The following is an 18,058-nucleotide window of genomic DNA, read 5'->3' as shown; positions in this document are numbered from 1 at the left end:
ATGTTGGTCTTGTATCTTTATCTTTGCTATCTTGGATGAGATATGGGCAATAGTGAGAGATGATACAAGATCTAAGAAGCAAAATGTTGAGCCCATTTGGATTGAGATTAGAAACAGTAAAGGGGGAAAAAAGATCACCTCCTCTAAAAACAATGCTGGAGAAACTGAGCAGGTGGTTGATGAAGGGCTCGTCTAAAACATGGTTATGTATTTTTATCTTTGCTACATTAAATACTCTGACCTGCCAGGTTTCTCCAGCATCAGGCGAATGCAGAGTCTTTTACTCAATTTGGGAGAATCGGTAACCAGAGGACATGGGTTTAAGATGAGGGGAGGGGGAGGAGATTTAACAGGAACCTGAGGGTGAGAACACAGAAGGGGGTGGGTATATGGAATGGGCTATATTAGGGTTGAGGCAGGTACTATTGCCACATTCAAGAAGAAAATTGGATGGATACATGGATAAGATGGGTTTGGAGGGATATAGCACAAATGCAGGCAGGTGGGACCAGTGTTAGTGGACATTTTGGTTGCCGAGGGGACATTTTCCATGATGTGCAACTCCATGACTCGATTAAGCTTATGAACCATTTTGAATGTAATGTTTTAAGAAATCTATAATGGATAGAGGTAATTTCCCAACTTGAGAACTGATAAAGCTCTCCAAATGATTGCCCAGGGCATGTACAGTAAATGGCAGCACATTAAGGGTTACTGATGAGCAGAGGGAACTTGGGTTCCCTGAAGTGGTGAAGGAGGAAGACAGCAGGCCTGACCTCATCGGTTGGGCAGAGAAGCCATTAGCTGGGACGTAAAGTGGCAACTTTACCAAACTATGGTTAGACCACACTTGGAGCACCATGAGCCACACTGCAGGAAGGATGTGGTTGTATTGGCGAGCGTGCAGAAAAGATTAACTCGGATGTTGCCAGGACTGGAGGACTTTAGCTATGAGGAGAGAATGGATAGGTTTGGCTTGTTTTTTTCTGGAAAGAAGGTTAAAGTCATGAGGTGATGGAGGGACATAAAATTATAAAAGGCCCAGAGAGGGAAGGTAATGAAAATAGGTTTCCCATGCTAAGGGTATCAAAAACAAGATTTAAAAAGAGGAAGGAATTTTAGAGGAATCTGAAGGCCAAGTTTTTAATGCAGTGGTTGATATCAGGAACTGTGCTGGGGAGGAATCGGACAGTCACCACACTTAAGCCACCTTCAGACATTCGTTAAACAGGCAAGGCAGAGAAGGATACAGGAGACAGCAGCTGCTGGACAAAGTGCTGGAGGATGTCAATAGGTCAGACAACGACTGTGGAGGCAGAGGGACAACCAGTGTTTTTATAGGAGTCCCGCATTAGGAAATGCTCCTAATGTGGGCAAATGGGATGAGTGATGGGCAAAAGGTCAGCCTGGATGTGTTGGATCGAAGGGTCAGTTTCAGTGCAACTCCAGTGACACACTACATGTATTCATGGTCAGTGCATACAGAGTGCAAAGGCCAGAGGGTCTCCCAGATAATCTGACACCAGACAGTCTAAAGCAGTTACCCTGAGTGACCCTGAGCTGTGCCACTCAGCCTGAAACACACCATAAAGTCATCTGAAACAGTTTAACCTTCCATTGGAATAGAACATCCACCGTATTAGATTTTATCAACGTTAACCATGGGAGGAATGTCACAAGGGATAAAATTACACTCATCATGTGAACAATATCACATTCAACATACAATTACAGAGAAAAAAACCAAGCATCTTTCAATCTGAAGCATTCGTCAACTCAACAACAACTTTTCTTAAATCTGCATCAGAAGAATCTTCTCCTTCTCTTCAAATGTAACTTTATTCCATCAGACATTATTCTCGTGGAACTTGACCTTGCTTCTCGACAACAATTCGATTCTGTGCACTACAAATTTCACATTGCAATTGCTTTGAACAACATTCGTGTTGGAGTGAAACACGAAAGTCTGCAGACTCTGTGATTGTAGTGAAAACACAGAAATGCGAGAGGACTCAGCTGGCCCCACAGCATCCGTAGGAGGTTAAGATCGATTACTGACATTTCAGGCCTGAGCCCTTCTTCAAGGTATGAGTAAAAAGGAGGCAGGCACCTGAATTAAAAGACTGGTGAAAAGGGAAGAATGGGAGGGAGAGGAGTGCAGACCAACAGACAAAAGATACTGGATGAGAGGACAGGAGAGGAAAGTTTATTGCCATCTAGTTATACAAGTACAACCCAATTAAAGAGCGTTCTCTGGTCCTCGGGGCAAAACACGCAGACACACAACCAGACATAACACATGTACAGACAAACAATAAAACATGCAGGACAAGTTCTCATCAACACAAATAAATAAATATTGTCTTGTACATATGAGCGTCTCGGAGGGGGAGTGTGAGCAGTTCCTTGGGTCGTTCAGCGTCCTCACTGTCTGTGGGAAGAAGCTGTTCCTCAGCCTGGTGGAGCTAGCTCTGATCCTCCTGAATCTCTTCCCCAACAGGACCAGCTGTAAGTTGTGTGCATATCCTCCTAAAACAATGATCCTGGTAGATCACGTTGATGGTGGGGATGGAGACTCCAGCGATTCTCTCTGCCACACTCATGATCCTGTGGATTGACCTCTAATCTCTTTCTCTGCAGCAACTGTAGAAGGATGACATATTGGTGGCCGGTAGCCTTGAATTGTTGATGTGTAATAGAGGGTGGTTGTTTCTGGTCCTCTGAAGTCCACAATCATCTCCTTCATCTTGTCCATGTTGAGACTCAGGTTGTTATTCTCGCACTGTATCATCTGCAGACTTGACACTGTTGGAGCTGGATCTGGTGATGCAGTCGTGGGTCAGTAGCATGAACAAGAATGGGCTGAGTACACAGTTGCGGTATGCCAGTGCTCAGTGCTTGATGTTCTGCTACCAATCTGGACAGACTGGTCTCTTCAGGATCCAGTTACAGAGAGGGGTGACAAGACCCAGTGAGAACACCTTCTCCACAAGCCTCTGGGGAAATGTGAGAATTTGATTGGGGGAGGGGGGTTTGGTTTTTGACTCTGTGAAAAGAGAAAGAGGAAAAAGGGAAGAGAGAGAGAGAGAGTGAACGAGAGTGAGAGCGAGAGCTGGAGGAAAGGAGACATGGAGAAGAAGAGGGGGGAGGGGTTTAATGGAAACCTGAGAAGTCGATTTTAATGCCATCTGGTTGGAGGGTGTCCAGACGGAAGATGTGGGGTTGTTCCTCGAATTTGTGCATGGTCTCTGTCTCAAGCCAAACCAGAGTGACTTGCAAGGAACATTCCAGGACATATTGTACCAATAGGGTTAACACCATTTATGGAACCATTAAACCACCCAATCTTAATGGGGACCCTGCAACACCCCTGGGGGCCTAACACATTTATGTAAAAGCCTCGTTTTCTTTTCACCTCATGTAACACATTTTTTTTTTAATATGTTTTTTTACGTAGTCAGTAGAAGTACAAAATAAACCAACTAAATGTGACTGCTTCACAGGGAAGGGGGCCCATAAAGTTTGAGCAGAGTCCCAGGGGGCCATAGTCGGAAACAAAAGAGTTGAGAATGGCTGCATTAAATGACCAGGTCCCAGTGATCCCACTGTAAATGGATCCTTGACACAGAGCCTAACAGCCCACATTCAGTGAAGATGGTGTAACAACATCTTCTCCATGGTCACACTCAACACCAGCGCTCTTCAAAGATGTTGTAATCATTCTCAACTGTAGTCTCTCTACATCCACCACTGTACAGATAAATACTGTTCCAACTCCATCCTCAAATTCACCGACAACACCACGGCAGTGAACCAGGTATCAAATAACAATGAGTCAGGAAAGAGAGATTAAGCGTCCATAGTGTTGATACAACCTCTCAAAGTCAATAGGAGATGATCACTGACCAGGAGAGGAGAAGACTCCACCCCCTATCCACAATAAAGGCACTGGAGTTCAAAGTACAGAGCGCTTCAAGGTCTTTGAAATAAACATCTCCAATGACCTTACCTGGGACAAAGCACATCGAAGTGACAGTCGATTGGCACATCTCCCCCCTCCCCCCATTGTCCCTCGACAACTTCTAAAGGTGCACCATTGAGAATGAGCACCGACACCTCGACAACTTCTACTGGTCCCTTGCTGGGTGTACCACAGCAATGGATGGGAGCTGTTCTGCTCAGGATTAGAAGCTACAGAAGGTGGTGGATATAGCACACTTCCCTCTCCTCCATGGACTCCATCTATAACTCATTTCTCCCAGTGGGAGGAGGGAGAAGAGAGTGCATCCAAGGATGCATTGCACCCCAGACACACACTCTTCTCTCTCCTCCCAATGGGAGAAGGTTCCAGATAAACCACAATAAACCATTGTAAGGCTGCAATCAGAAGAAGAAATATGAAGGCAAATCATGACAGGAACTTGACATCTTGTGATACTTTGGAGCAAGGAGAACTGATCAAGAACGACAGACTTACAGAGAGCGTGTGTACGATGATGTGCTCAGGGGAGGGCGGTGAGGTGAGTGTGATGGCTGGGCTTGTCGTCAGCGTTAGGGGAAGCCCTGGGCTGGAGCTGCTCTGAATCAGGTAGGTACCTGGGGTTTCTGTTGGCTGCAGTCGGAAAGACTAGAGAAGACGGAGGCAAAAGAAGTTAACTTTCACACAGTTATCCAAACCAGTTACCTATGCCACAGTTACGCAATAAACAGCAGAGCTTGGAATTGCTCAGAAGGCTAAGGATGGAGAGTGAATACATGCTCCCACCAGTCAAATGCGGCTCCTCTGGCCCCATGTCCCAATTTTGGCCCTGCATTCAATCACTCCAGGTGTAGGTCTGTCATTGCCTGGACCCAACCTCTGCATACCCTCACGGTGCACCAGAGGTTTGTGCTCAAGTCTTCTCTCCCATCTTGCAGTCCTGCTGGAAGTGCATTTATATGCGTGTTGGAGGAGGTTTTCAGGAAAATATAATAGAACACTGCTGCACTCTACAGGCCCTTCGGCCCATGATGTTGTGCTGACCTATTCAACAAATCTAACCCCTCACACCCATAGCCCTTTTCAATCTTCTGTAGAAAGACTGATCACTGACACCTCCACAAGAGAGCTCTCTCCAACCTGCCAACTCTCTCCAACCTCTACCCCACTCCTTCTGCATCCACTCCTTCGCTCAGAGTTAATGGAGTCAGGATGTACGGGCGGTTCACCAAGTTGATGCCAGAGATAAGGGGGTTCTCCTCAGAGAGAGAGTTGCCTGGGACTGTACTCATTGGAATTCAGAAAAATTTGATGAGATCTTTTTTTTAAAAAAAGGACAAAACAATGAAAAGTATGGATAAGAAAGTCATTTTCACCAGTTGGATACAGCTTCAAAATCAAAGGGAGCAGATTTAGGATGGAGATGAGAAAGAACTTCTTTTCCCTAGAGGAGTGAATCTGTGTAAGTCTTTGCCTCAATTAATCTATTTAAAAGACTGATGGTAGATTTTTGAGAACAGGAATTAAGGGTTATGGGAAACAGGTGGGTAGATAAAGCTGAGTCAGATCAGCCGTTATCTTATTAAACAGTGGGGCAAGCTGGTGCTTACAGGTCTTTCTGTTCAAGGCCTTGCTCAGGGTGCATCAACAGGTTATTTTACTGTTTAGAACAGAACTGAACTGTCCCTGGACCAACATTCGCATCAGATGCACTTCCAGCAAGGATTATACCTGGGAACAAAACTCTGGGTGACTTCCGCTGCCTTATGGGGCAGCTGAGTTGAAATCACCTGTCTCTGGTACAGCTCAGATCTTGTGGCACGTGGAACCCATGTGGCACGGTTGGTGTCGCAGTTAGCATAACGCTGTTACAGTGCCAGCAATCAGGACTGGGGTTCGAATCCCGCGCTTGTATGTTCTTCCAGTGTCTGTGTGAGTTTTCCCCTGGGGCTCTGGTTTCCTCCCACCCTTCAAAATGTATCAGGAGTTGTAGGCCAATTAGGTGTAGTAGTACAACACAGGGACAGAGTTCAGCTCACAACGTCAGTGACAAACACCTTGCCAAATTAAACAAAATCTCCTCACTTGTACGTGATCTTTTATCCCGTTATTCCCATCTTAAGAAAACAGCCTCTATCCTCAAGGATCCCCAGCACCCAGGCCATGCCCTCTTCACACTGCTACCATTGGGAAGGAGGTACAGGAGCCTGAAGACAAACACCCCGAGGTACAAGGACGGCTTCTTCCCCTCCACCATCAGATTTCTGAATGATCAATGAACCACAGACACGACCTCACTTTCTCTTCCTTTGGCACAAATTTTTAAAAAAATGTAATTTATAGCAATTTTGCACCTGTGACGCTGCCGCAAAACAACGAATTCTGTGACATGTTCATGATAATCAATTTTGATTGTGATTTTGAACATATAACGTCCTCTTAAACACCACCACTACTCCTGGCAGTTTGTTCCAGACACCCACTACTCTCTGTGTAATAAACTCCCCCTGTACATCCCTCTTAAGCTCCCCACCACCCCTTCCTAAATTCATTTGACCCAGTTTGCTATTAACTCTGAAATCCTAATAACTTTATTACCTTGTTAGTGGTCTCCTTTGAAACTAAATTCATCTGCTAGATGGGCAACATTGAACCATTGTAATTCTAGATGGTTTGTGGTACTTACTGGGAGGAATTCGAATCTCTGCAGAGTTCCTGCACCCAGTGCAACTGTTTCACAGTCAGTATTGGTACAACAGGACTCCCCTGCGGATGCTGGAATGGGAATGGGATTGGGGCACAGTTATCAACTGGTTTCATTCTGACTGTGTTTAATTTAATCACGAAGGTTCTTTTGTCACATGCAACATTTAGAAAACAAAGAAACTCTCAGCTCATTGTTGTAAATTACTGTTTGGTTCTTGGGCTGAATATTCATCGATATCTCATGCATTTAGTGCAAAGATCAAAACATCAAATCCCACTATTTAAATGTAGTTCCCTCTGGTCAAATGTTAAAACCAAGTTGCATAACAGATTGATCACGTGGCACATTGTGGAATGTGTGCCAGCTTTGAAAGCCCTCCAGGCGCAAAGGATTCACAGCAGGGGCAGACTGGTGATGGTGGTGGAATGGACATCAGCTCCTTGATGGCCTGCCCTGTACATCGCAGCTCTCTGCTGATGTTGGTACAGACCGCGCTGGGGAAAAGGACAGGCTAATCCTGGCAGTTGTTCACTGTGCCAGGAACTCAAAAAGCCAAATAGCTCAAGGATGGCAAGGAAACACACATTTAGAGAGCGACTGGAAAACTGGACTGCTCAGACAACATGCTGGCAAGCCCATGATGGGGTGGAGGGAGAAAGGTGCCTCCTCCCATGCCGAGGTGTTGAATCTGCCATTAGTCGCTTCAGGATACCAGATCTGAAAATGGGTCGTCAATGGTATACTGAATGGTGGGGTGGGATAGAGGGGCTGAATGGCCTCCCACGTTCGCCTAAATGTGCGATTCAGTCAAGGCTAAAATCCAGCTTTCCTGGTCAATGAAAAAGTTTACAAGAATGATAACAGGAATCAGAACACAGGAAACAGGAGCAGGAGTCGTCACCACCTGAAATTTAATATATTGATTTAATTATCCACAACCTCCCATCACAAAATTGTTAAATCAGCATCGTATAAATCATTATTGTGCAGGATTTAAATGAACAGAATGAATTCAAAAGATGGGTTTAATATTTTTGACTCAACATTTTGAAATTTGGCAAGTATTTCCAACATAATTTGAGGCTGTTACTTAATAACATAATGATCAGCACCTTCCTCCTGCCCACATTATCATTTAACACCAGATGCAATGCAGGGTATTTTCCCCAGCATGCGTAGAGATCTGCGGACGCCCACGTACCAACATGAGTGATCTGCACAGGGATTTGCAGAGCTGCCACAGGACTGCCAGGGACACTGGTGCTCTCTTCTATTTCTGCCAGTCGCACCCGCAGTTGCTGGACGGTGGAATTGGAGTGGCGTGAACCCGATCCCGTCTGACCCTCGCGCAGCGTGGCCACAGGTATGTGCGGCTGCTTCAAGCTTTCCACCAGTTGTCGCAGGCTCTCCACCAGTTCTGCCAAGGTGGGAACGGGACTGTTAGAATGGTTAGCGCCACGCTGTTACAGCACCAGCGACCCGGGTTTGAATCCGCTGTTGTCTGCCTGGGTTTCCTCTGGGTGCTCCAGTTTCCTCCCACTATCCAAAAATGTATGGGAGCTGTTGGTTAATTGTGGTATGTGAGCACCACGGGCTCGTGGGACGGAAGGGCCTGTTACCGTGCTGCATGTCTACAAATAACCCAGGACTTGCTCTCAATAGATAACATTGTCAAGTATTTCAAACATAACAGTTACTTTAAGTGCTAAAATGATTTATATATTCCCTTTTATAACCATCTCCTTCGATGTCATCAAGTTCTCGCCTCTCATTCCAAGTTCTGGCTTTTTCCCCTGATCCCTTGATACCCTGACTCATTAAACATCTATTAATTCCGCCACCCCCCCCCACACCCCCACTTAAACTCTCTCAACAGTCCAGCAACAAATTCCATGACCTTCTGGTGAAATAAATTTCTCATCTGCTTTAAATAGGTATCTTCTAATTCTAAGACAATGTCTTTTTATCCAAGGGAAACATTATTCACATCTACTGTCCAATCCTTTCAGCATTGGAAAGGTTTCTGAGATCTCCTCTCCTTCTTCTATACTCCAATGAAGAGTGGAGATATATCATCCTGGTAAATCTCTGCTCTCTCTCCAACATCAGCACATCCTTTTTAAGATAAACTTCGCAGTTCTCCAAATGAGGTCTCTCCCATGCCCTATCAACACCTCCCTACCCTAGAAACAAAGGCCAACATAGAATTTGCTTTCTTTTCCTGCCGATCCAACCTGGTGGTTACCCACTCACTATGTTTTCCTGAACGAGAACCCCCCCAAGTCCCTTGACACTTGAAATAATTACATGTAATTTAGGTAACAAATTTGAAATTTTTGGAAAGATTTGGGAATCCTATTTATAAACTGTAGGAATTAAGTTGTAATCGCCCAACCTGAACCTTCTGACTCCTAAAATCAAGAAAATTTGTTAGATTTTATTTGATAGTTTTTTAGTAATTTTTTTATAAATACTTAGGGTGGTGAAGAAGGCTTTTAGTATGCTGGCCTTTATCAATCATTGCATGGAATATAGGAGTTGGGAGGTGATGTTGAGACTGTATAAGACGTTGGTGCGGCCTAATTTGGAGTTCTGTGTGCAGTTCTGGTCGGCTAATTATAGGAAGGATATAAACAGAGTGGAGAGAGTGCAGAGAAGGTTTACCAGAATGTTACCTGGGTTTAAGCATCTAGAGTATAGGGAGAGATTGGACAGATTAGGTCTTTATTCTTTGGAGCGTAGAAGGTCGAGAGGGGATTTGATAGAAGTATTTAAGATTATGAAAGGGATAGACAGAGTGGATGTGGATAGACTATTTCCATTAAGAGGAGGAAAGATTAAAACAAGAGGACATGAGTTAAGAATTAAGGGGCAGAGGTTTAGAGGTAACATGAAGGGGAACTTCTTTACTCAGAGAGTGGTAGCCGTGTGGAATGAGCTTCCAGGAGAAATAGTGGCGGCGGAGTCAATTGTATTATTTAAGAAAAGGTTGGACAGGTATATGGATGAGAAGAAGATGGAGGGTTATGGGCATTGTGCAGGGAGGTGGGACTAGAGAGGGGTGTTTGGTTCGGTGCGGAGTAGAAGGGCCTAATGGCCTGTTTCCGTGCTGTAATTGTTATGTTATGTTATATGTTATGTTAACGTACATTTTTTGCAGCCTGTATTTCTAAATTGAGCTGGCTGCAGGAAATCAGAATTTTGGTGGATCTGTATACTGCACTTATGTGTATGACAATAAATTCTCATTCAAAAAGAATAGACTATAAACATGGTGTGAAACACTAAAGTCCGCAGATGCTGTGATTGTAGTTAATACACAAAAGTGCTGGAGAAACTCAGCAGGTCCTGCAGCATCCAGAGAAGGCAAAGATGTGTAGGCAATATTTCGGGCCTGAGCACTTAACAAAGGGCTCATCTCTTGAAGAGGGGCTCAGGCCCAAACTTTGGTTGTATCTATCTTTGCCTCCTATGGGACCTGCTGAGATCCTCCAGCACTTTGGGATATTGACAAATATAAACATGCTTGCATTTCTATCAGACCTTTCACAACTGGAATACAATCTTGAATTCTGGACACTATCAATATAGAAGTCAATCTGCACACAGCAAGTTCCTACACAGCAGTGTGTAGACCAGGTCACCTGCTTTCACCTATACTTCTTCACACATGCTGCCTGGCCTGTTGAGTATGTTCTGGTTTTTTTCTCCATCTGTTTTATGTGGTTGAATGAGGTGTGAACACTAGTTCCAGGACTCCTGCTTTGAAGCAGGGCCATGGGATTTTTTCCCCCATTCACTTCAGAGAGAAGTTGGACATCAGTTCAACATCAATCCCAGGCTCCTCCCACGGTGCCGCAACCCGCTCGTCCCAGGCTCCTCCCACGGTGCCGCACCCCGCTCGTCCCAGGCTCCTCCCACGGTGCCGCACCCAGTCTGTCCCAGGCTCCTCCCACAATGCCGAACTCTGGCAATCCTGCCTGCAGCATTGGCCTTTAATCTTTTTGTGACTAGAGTGGGTCCAACCAGTAAAACCTGGCTCAGGTGAGATACCACTAGAGACCATCAAAAGCAAAATTACTCATTGATTATTTGATACATCAATCACTAAATATTCTGGGGAAGTTAGAACACACCCAGCTCTGTTCACTCCCCTCCTCTTGGACTTGGTTCTCTCTCGCTGCTGTCCTGTTGAGTCGTACTTCAGTTTAGAATTCCAGCTCCAGTTCTCCCAGACTCTGTGCCTCTCCACTCCTGGTCAACTACCATGGCGCCCGAGTCTCTGTCTACACGTGGCTCTCATCCTCCCGAAATCACTGCCGTCCCACCAATCCATCATTTAAGATGCTCCTTACAAACTTTCCTCTTTGTCCAAGCCGTTGGTCAGCTCTCCAAACAACTCCTCCTGCATCAGAATCAAATTCTGTTCTCCAACAAAGCACCTTGGGATGTTTCGCTTCATCGGAAGCACCTTTGTCATTGGCTGAAGGGCCTGTACCTGGGCTGTCCTGCTTGAATTCTACAGGGTAGTGAAAACATGACAGAAGCTGCCAGGGAACATACGAGAGGCAGCGACAATTATGACATTTTAAAGGTAGATGGAAAGGGAAGGGAGGGAAGGAGGGATATGATTGGCAGAGACCATATCTCCGTATAGCTGATGATCTAAATCAGTGGTTCTCAACCTTTTTCTTTCCACTCACACATCACCTTAAGTGATCCTTTATTAATTGATGCCATAGGTGCTCTGTGGTTAGTGAGGGGTTATCTGAGTGGAAAGAAAAAGTATGAGAATCAGTGGGTTAAATAGAAGCAGTTGTAGAACTGTTACACAAAAACTTACATGAGTAAGTTGAATGTTTTGGCTACAAAAATAAAACATTTAGCACTTGCTGTTTGTCTCAGATGTTGATCTCTGACACCCTGAAGCAATACAGTTCATTACAAAAAAAATACACAGTGGGATGGTAAACAGAAATCTACAAGATTTTGAGAGGAATAAATAAGGTAGACAGTCAGTCTGGGCAGGAGCTGCAAACACCAGAGGACACAAGTCCAAAGTGAAGGGAGGGAAGCTTAGGGGAGATGTCAGAGAGTTGTGGGTGCGGGCAATGCATAGCCGGGGTGGTGGAGGAGGCTGCAGCATTTAAGGGACTCTTAGATGGGCACATGGATGAAAAAAAATAGAGGGTTATAAGGTAGGGAGAGTTTCGGTTTTTTTTGGTAGGAATATGGGTCGGCACAACATCATGAGCTGAAGGCCTGTAATGTTCTATGTAGGAGAGACTCTGCAGATCAGGCAGCATCTGTGAAGAGAGAAAGAGTTTGTGATGCAGGTCGATGATCCTTTGCCAGAAACACATGGAAGAATCGCTGGCTGCTTGTTCCAGGAGGTTGACAGTGAAGCTCGGCCCGGGGGAAAGAGGACAGCAGAGCAACAATGTTATGGCTGCTGTGACCCTACCTGCAAATGGTAAATCTTTATGGTTTGTGACTTGCCGCTTGATTGTCCACCATTTACTTCGTAACCACTGTGGAGAGCGGACGCTGCTCCAACCTTCGGCCATGATGTCCCAGTTAATCTCACTCTCGTCTTCTGCATTAAGTTCTGCAATTCTAAACCAAGATATTGGAAAAAAAATTACATCATTTGTCTATTGAGAGCCAGAATGACCCCGCAAGTTCAAGTAATACTGGTTCATTCATTCCAACTACATCAATCTTCTTCAAACAGAGACTTTTCAAAGACATTATGGTTGGAGCTGAAATCAGCTAACATTCTCCGGCTTGTGGCTGCTATCTACCAAAAAAAACAACCCTGAACCACTTCAAGTGCTGCGATCAAAACATGTGAGACTTCAATGCTCAGATTTCCAGTCAACAATCACAGCCACACACAAACACGCTTGGATCTCCTCGTTCCATCATTTCATCAAGCATCTTTTGCTTTGATTGGATGAGTTAATTTTCCACTCAACGGTCATGCTGTGCCTCGAACAACAATTTATTGACTCGAGGGGAGATAGAGCCAAGTCCATGGCCAGATCAGCCATGATCGTATTGAATGGTGAAGCAGGCTCGACAGGCCAGATGGCCAACTCTTGCTCCTGTTTCTGATGTTCTCAGATGCGCTACTTAAATAAAAATTAATAGGGAATCAAGGAAACCATCAAGACGAGGGCACGACAGTGAAGCGGTTATCACAATCCTGTTACAGTGCCAGCGACCTGGGTATGAATCTGACGCTGTCTGCAAAGAATTTGTACATTCTTCCTGTGACTGTGTGGGTTTTCTCTGGGGATCCAGTTTCCTCCCATTGTCTGAAATGTACTGGGGTGTCGGTTAAAGGGGTGTAAAATTGGTGGCACAGACTCATAGGACTGAATCGGCCTGTTTCCGTGCTATATGTCTAAACTGGTGTACCTTAGAATGAGGTTCATCTCATCATCTTTGCTCCACTCCGTCCCTCCGCTCTGTTTCCAGTTGAGGTAATTGAGCCACTTGGAACGGCACTGTTTCTCTGAACGAGTCCCCACTCGCTCTGCCACTGCAGCCCATGACACTCCCTGTGTGACGATATCACCGGGGTCAGTCGCCGTCAGTTCATGGACCACCTCTGCCAATCGTTTCTCCTCCTCCACAGTCCATTTACCTGGAAAAGGGAATGTTAGAAAATATTTGTTGTTGGTACAACCGGACTCACCAAACATTAACTACCAATGCAAGTACCCAGGCCTGTGGAAGGCTGCAAACATAGCCAGGACTGTCACAGACTCTGACCTCCCATCCATTGGTGGCATCTGTGTGAAGTGCTTCCTCAAGAAGGCAGTCAATATCATAAAGAATCCCCTTCACCCTGGTCACAACCTCTTCTCACAGCTCCCTTCGGGCAGAAGGCACAAAAGCCTGAAGAACAGCACCTCTACATTCAAGAACAGTTTCTTTTCAACAGCCATATTGTCTCTTTTAATGTCATTCCATTAGTTTACTGTAGTAGTTTTTATTTACAAGCACCTGCTCAGCTGTAGCAAGTAAGAATTCCAGACATGGGTACATTGTATAATGTATATGACAATAAATATTATAAAATTATCCAAATCAAGGCCTTCATGAAGGTGTTTGAAAAAGCTCACTCTAGAACGCAATCATTGTGGGGTCTAGAAACTACAGAATTTAAATCAATATGATCTATAAAATTCTCAATGAAATATGAATGGAAGAATTTCCAACTTTGCAAATACTCAAATTCTGCCTCATTATAAGGTGTGAAACGTAAAAAGTCTGCAGACACTGTGATTACACAGAAATGCTACAGCCAGTCTCACAGCGTCCAGAGGAGGTCAAGATATGTTACCTGACGTTTCAGGGCTGAGCCTTTCTTCAAGACGTGAATTTCCCCTGAGAGTTGCTGTGAGACTGGCTGAGTTCCTCATTGACAGGAGGACTGAACTGATCAAAGGAAATGTGTAAATAAGAATGGTATCTGCCAGCCTGCCAATGAGTAAGTGCCCAGGAGGGAGATCGATCAGCTCGCTGAATGGTGTATCAACAAAAACCTTGTGCTCAATGTCAGCAAAACCAAGGAGATGACTGTGGACTTCAGGAGAAAGTCGGGAGAAAACAACCCAGTGCTCATCAAGGGCTCAGTAGTGGAGAGGGTCAAGAACTTCAAATTCCTGGGTGACAACATCTCCGAAGATCTGTCCTGGAACCTCCACGCCGATATACTTTGTGAGGTGTCTGAGGTGGTTCGGTATGTCATCGAAGACTCTCGTAAACTTCTACAGGTGAACCGTGGAGAGCATTCTGGCTGGTTGCATCACTGCTTGGTATGGAGGTGAAAACTCCCAGCACAAGAAAAAACTCCAGAGGATTGTTAACTTGGCCTGTAACATCACAGGCACCAGACTTCACTCCATCGCAGATATCTACAAAAGGCAGCATCTTAAAAAGCAGCCTCTATCCTCATAGACCCCACCACCACCCAGGCCACACCCTCTTCACTCTGCTACCACCGTGAAAAGTTACAGGAGCCCAAAGATGAGCACTCAGGGGCACAAGGACAGCTCCTTCCCCACTGCCATCAGATTCCTGAATAATTAATGAACCAAAGACACTGCCTTACTTTTTGTATACTATTATTTATCGATAGTAATGTTGTAAGATGGTTAAAATATGAATGTTTGCACTAAGATGCTACTGCAAAACAATGAATTTCTTGGACTTGTTCATGACAATAAATCCCGATTCCCATAATAATTTTGAAAGGTTCCTGATTATTTTAAAACTAATTGGAAGAACCATGGTCCAGGGTTAATGTGGTTATGTATCGACAACAACTGAACAGTGAACTGTCGAGAATAAAAGACCGTGTTGCAAGTACGTGACTGGCTTCAAATGAAAAGGTGCTGCTGGAGAGGCTGCAGTTAAAATACCGTCTTCATTTAAAGAGTTGAACTTTGTTTTTGCATTCTAAACAAATTGTTGGCCATAATGCCTCAGAAGAGCAGCAGAATGGTTACGTGTCAAGTCGGAAACATGTTCACACAAGAGACGGCGGATACTGGAGCAGGAACTCAGCAGGTCAGAGGGTGGGTCAACGGAAGAGTTCCTTCAGCAGTTTGTGTTTTACATGCTATGTCCTTCCAAAGTGCTCCATAGTGAGCCACCTCCTACACCAGGCTCTGCTACCCAGTAAGCGCAGCAGGGTTGTGCCTATTGAGGTTCAAGATACAGTAAGGATGCATTTAATAATTACGTTTCATAGACCTGCTCAACATGGATACAACACACACTGCTGTTTTTCCAGGGGATTTTATTCTTCCAATGCAGGAGAGGTGCAATGACATGTAAAGTGACACACAACAACCAATTTCTCATGCCACAGTGCAGAATCATACTGATCATTTCCTGCCTGGGATCTCTCAAATAGACATCGGAGAGACTGGACACAGACTGGAAGATCGCTTCACTGAGAACCTTCACTCTGTCTGCATCAGTAACAAGGACTTCCCAGTAGCCCACCATTTCAATTCTGCGCCCCACTCCCTCACTGACATGTTTGTCTATGGCCTCATGTACGTTGAACCCAAGACCACCCATAAATTGGAGAAGCAACATCTAATTTTCCATGTGGGCCCTCTCCAACCAAATGACATTCACATCGACTTCTCCAGTTTCTAATAACCTAGTCCCGGAACTCCCCCAACCCTCTGTCTTTCCTCCATCTCTCCAACCCCTTCTCGCTCCTTTCACAGAGCCATCCCTTCTCCCAATTTGCTTGTGTTCCCTCCCTTATCCACCTATTACCTCCTGTCTGGGGAACTGTGCTCTTCCCCAGGCCCCTCCCACCACCATTTTGTTCAGACACCTGCCTACATTTTGCTCATACCTTGATGAAAGGCTCAAGCCCAAAACATTGGTTCTGTATCTCTGCTATATAAAGTACATTGACCTGCTGAGTTTTGTTTTTACTTCAATCATGGTGTCTGTGGACTTTTGTGTTTTACTCCTGCATAGTTGATCAGTCTGTCCTGAAGAGAGTAGTCGTCTTTAACTCGCAAGATTGATTCGTGATCTGTTATAGTCTTGATCCCTTGCCACATGTGCCTCATGTGTCTGCGGTTTCGGAGCTAGTGCTCTGTGTGCCCTTTCTATTTCTATTTCTTCCTGCATTTCTGCCATTCCCAGGACCTTCGGAATCCATCCTTTTATAAATTCCTTCAAGTCTGCGCCTTCTTCATCCTCCTTCAGGCCCACTATTTTTATGTTGTTTCACCTACTATAATTTTCCCACATATCAATTTTCTGAGATAACAACTCGTGTCTCTTTAATTTTTTTGTCACTTTCTTCCAATTTTCCTCTCAAGTTGTTTACTTCCATTTCTACAGCCATTTCTCGTTCTTCCACATTTTCTACTCTTTTCCCTATTTCTGTCATGACCCATTCTAATCTTTGCATTTTATCTTCTGTTCTTTTCATTTTTATTTTAATTGCACTAAATTCTAATGACAACCATTCTTTTAATGCTCTCATTTGTTCTTCAAAAAAGGCTTTATCTATATTCTGTCCCTCTGTTTTACCTTCTATTTCTCTGTGAAGATCTTGGTCTTCTTCTTCCTCTTCTTCTGTGTCCGTACCTGTGTTTGTGTCTTCTTCTCTTCTTTGTATCTGTGTCTCTTCTGATTCTCCTGATGAGTTGCTTGTTTCACTTTGTCGGGCCTCTTGTTGTTGATCCTCCCCTCCTTGGCTGCTCATCTGTTGGGCCTCCTGCTGCTGCTCCTCTTGCCGTTCACCCCGTCGACTTCCTTCCTCACCTGGTTCATCACTCCCTCTCCTGCTGCCTTCCTCATCTTCCAGCTGAGAGCCCTGGTGTCGAGCGTCCCTCAGCTGGTCGTGCCGTGGTTGCCCGCTCCTCAGCTGAGACCCCTCCCGTCGGTGTTTCCTTTTACCTTCGATTGCGCAGTTACGCACTTTTGTTTTTGCAGTCCACTGGTCAGGGGGTCGCGACTCCGCGGGGCCGGCACCAACCTCAGAGATGGCGCTCTTCGCCACTGTGGCTCTCGTTCCTTCGTGCAGGTAAGGCCTTCTTTCTTTTTTTTCCGGTGCCTTTTCTTCTTTTTTTCCCGTTTTTCCTTTTTCCTTTTTGGGTGCCATCTTCTTTCTCTTCTCTGCAACTTTATCTTCTATTTCTGAAACTTTATATTTGTTAAGCTTTGTCTTTTCTGGAGAGGGCTGGTTTTACCCAACTGGCCACTACTCCATCACGTGATTCCCCCCATGCCAAGTACAGGTTGACGCAATACCATCTCCTGCACCAACTATACCTCACACCACAAAAATCACACAAATCCAAGCCAGATTTTTTGGAAATGTGCTCTGGGTGTGGGGTGAAGATTGGATCCTTCATCCATTCATCCTGGCTGTATACAAAAATGAGATCCTTCTGGGAGGACCTGGGTAACATCCTGGAAAAAAGAATTACAAAGGTGGATTTTCCACAGGATCTGGAATTGTACCTTCTGGGAAACATTATGGAGATGAGTTTTAAACTGTCCAGATATCAAGTTCAGTTTGTGAAGGCCGCCTTGTCAGTAGCCAGGAAGCTTATGGCGGTAATGTGAAAGTCAGTCTCCCAACTAAATATTACATGATGAAATGCGGAAATGCAGAGTTGCATTTCCCTGGAGAAAATCACGTACAATTTAAGGAGGAAATATGGTACATTCGTTAAGGTGTGGTCACCCTAACTGCATCACATTAGTATGCAGATATAATTCTGTAAAAGTTTATATCACTTTGAGGTTAGAAATAAATCCAATCTCATACAGGTCTGCAAAGGTTACCTGCTGTCACTGTGCTAATGGTGTCC

At 44.8% G+C, this 18,058-nt stretch overlaps 1 protein-coding gene across 5 annotated transcripts in view; it reads right to left on the bottom strand.

Moving 5' to 3' along the window:
* Positions 1-18,058, bottom strand: part of dmtf1 (cyclin D binding myb-like transcription factor 1) — a 50,655-nt gene that overhangs the window by 4,430 nt on the left and 28,167 nt on the right. For 4 of the 5 annotated variants that reach the window (XM_069909589.1, XM_069909590.1, XM_069909588.1 and 1 more), the window contains 5 exons: positions 13,110-13,338; positions 12,151-12,302; positions 7,888-8,103; positions 6,666-6,754; positions 4,478-4,627 (listed from right to left, as the gene is read on the bottom strand). In XM_069909589.1, coding sequence (XP_069765690.1) covers positions 4,478-4,627; positions 6,666-6,754; positions 7,888-8,103; positions 12,151-12,302; positions 13,110-13,338 — 836 coding nt within the window. The remainder of the gene's footprint in view (positions 1-4,477; positions 4,628-6,665; positions 6,755-7,887; positions 8,104-12,150; positions 12,303-13,109; positions 13,339-18,058) is intronic. The other variant, XM_069909591.1, reaches the window with a different exon arrangement.

The sequence above is a fragment of the Narcine bancroftii genome, chromosome 13, assembly GCF_036971445.1.
Source record: "Narcine bancroftii isolate sNarBan1 chromosome 13, sNarBan1.hap1, whole genome shotgun sequence".
Lineage (NCBI taxonomy): Eukaryota > Metazoa > Chordata > Chondrichthyes > Torpediniformes > Narcinidae > Narcine > Narcine bancroftii.
This window is presented reverse-complemented; position numbering and strand designations above follow the sequence as displayed.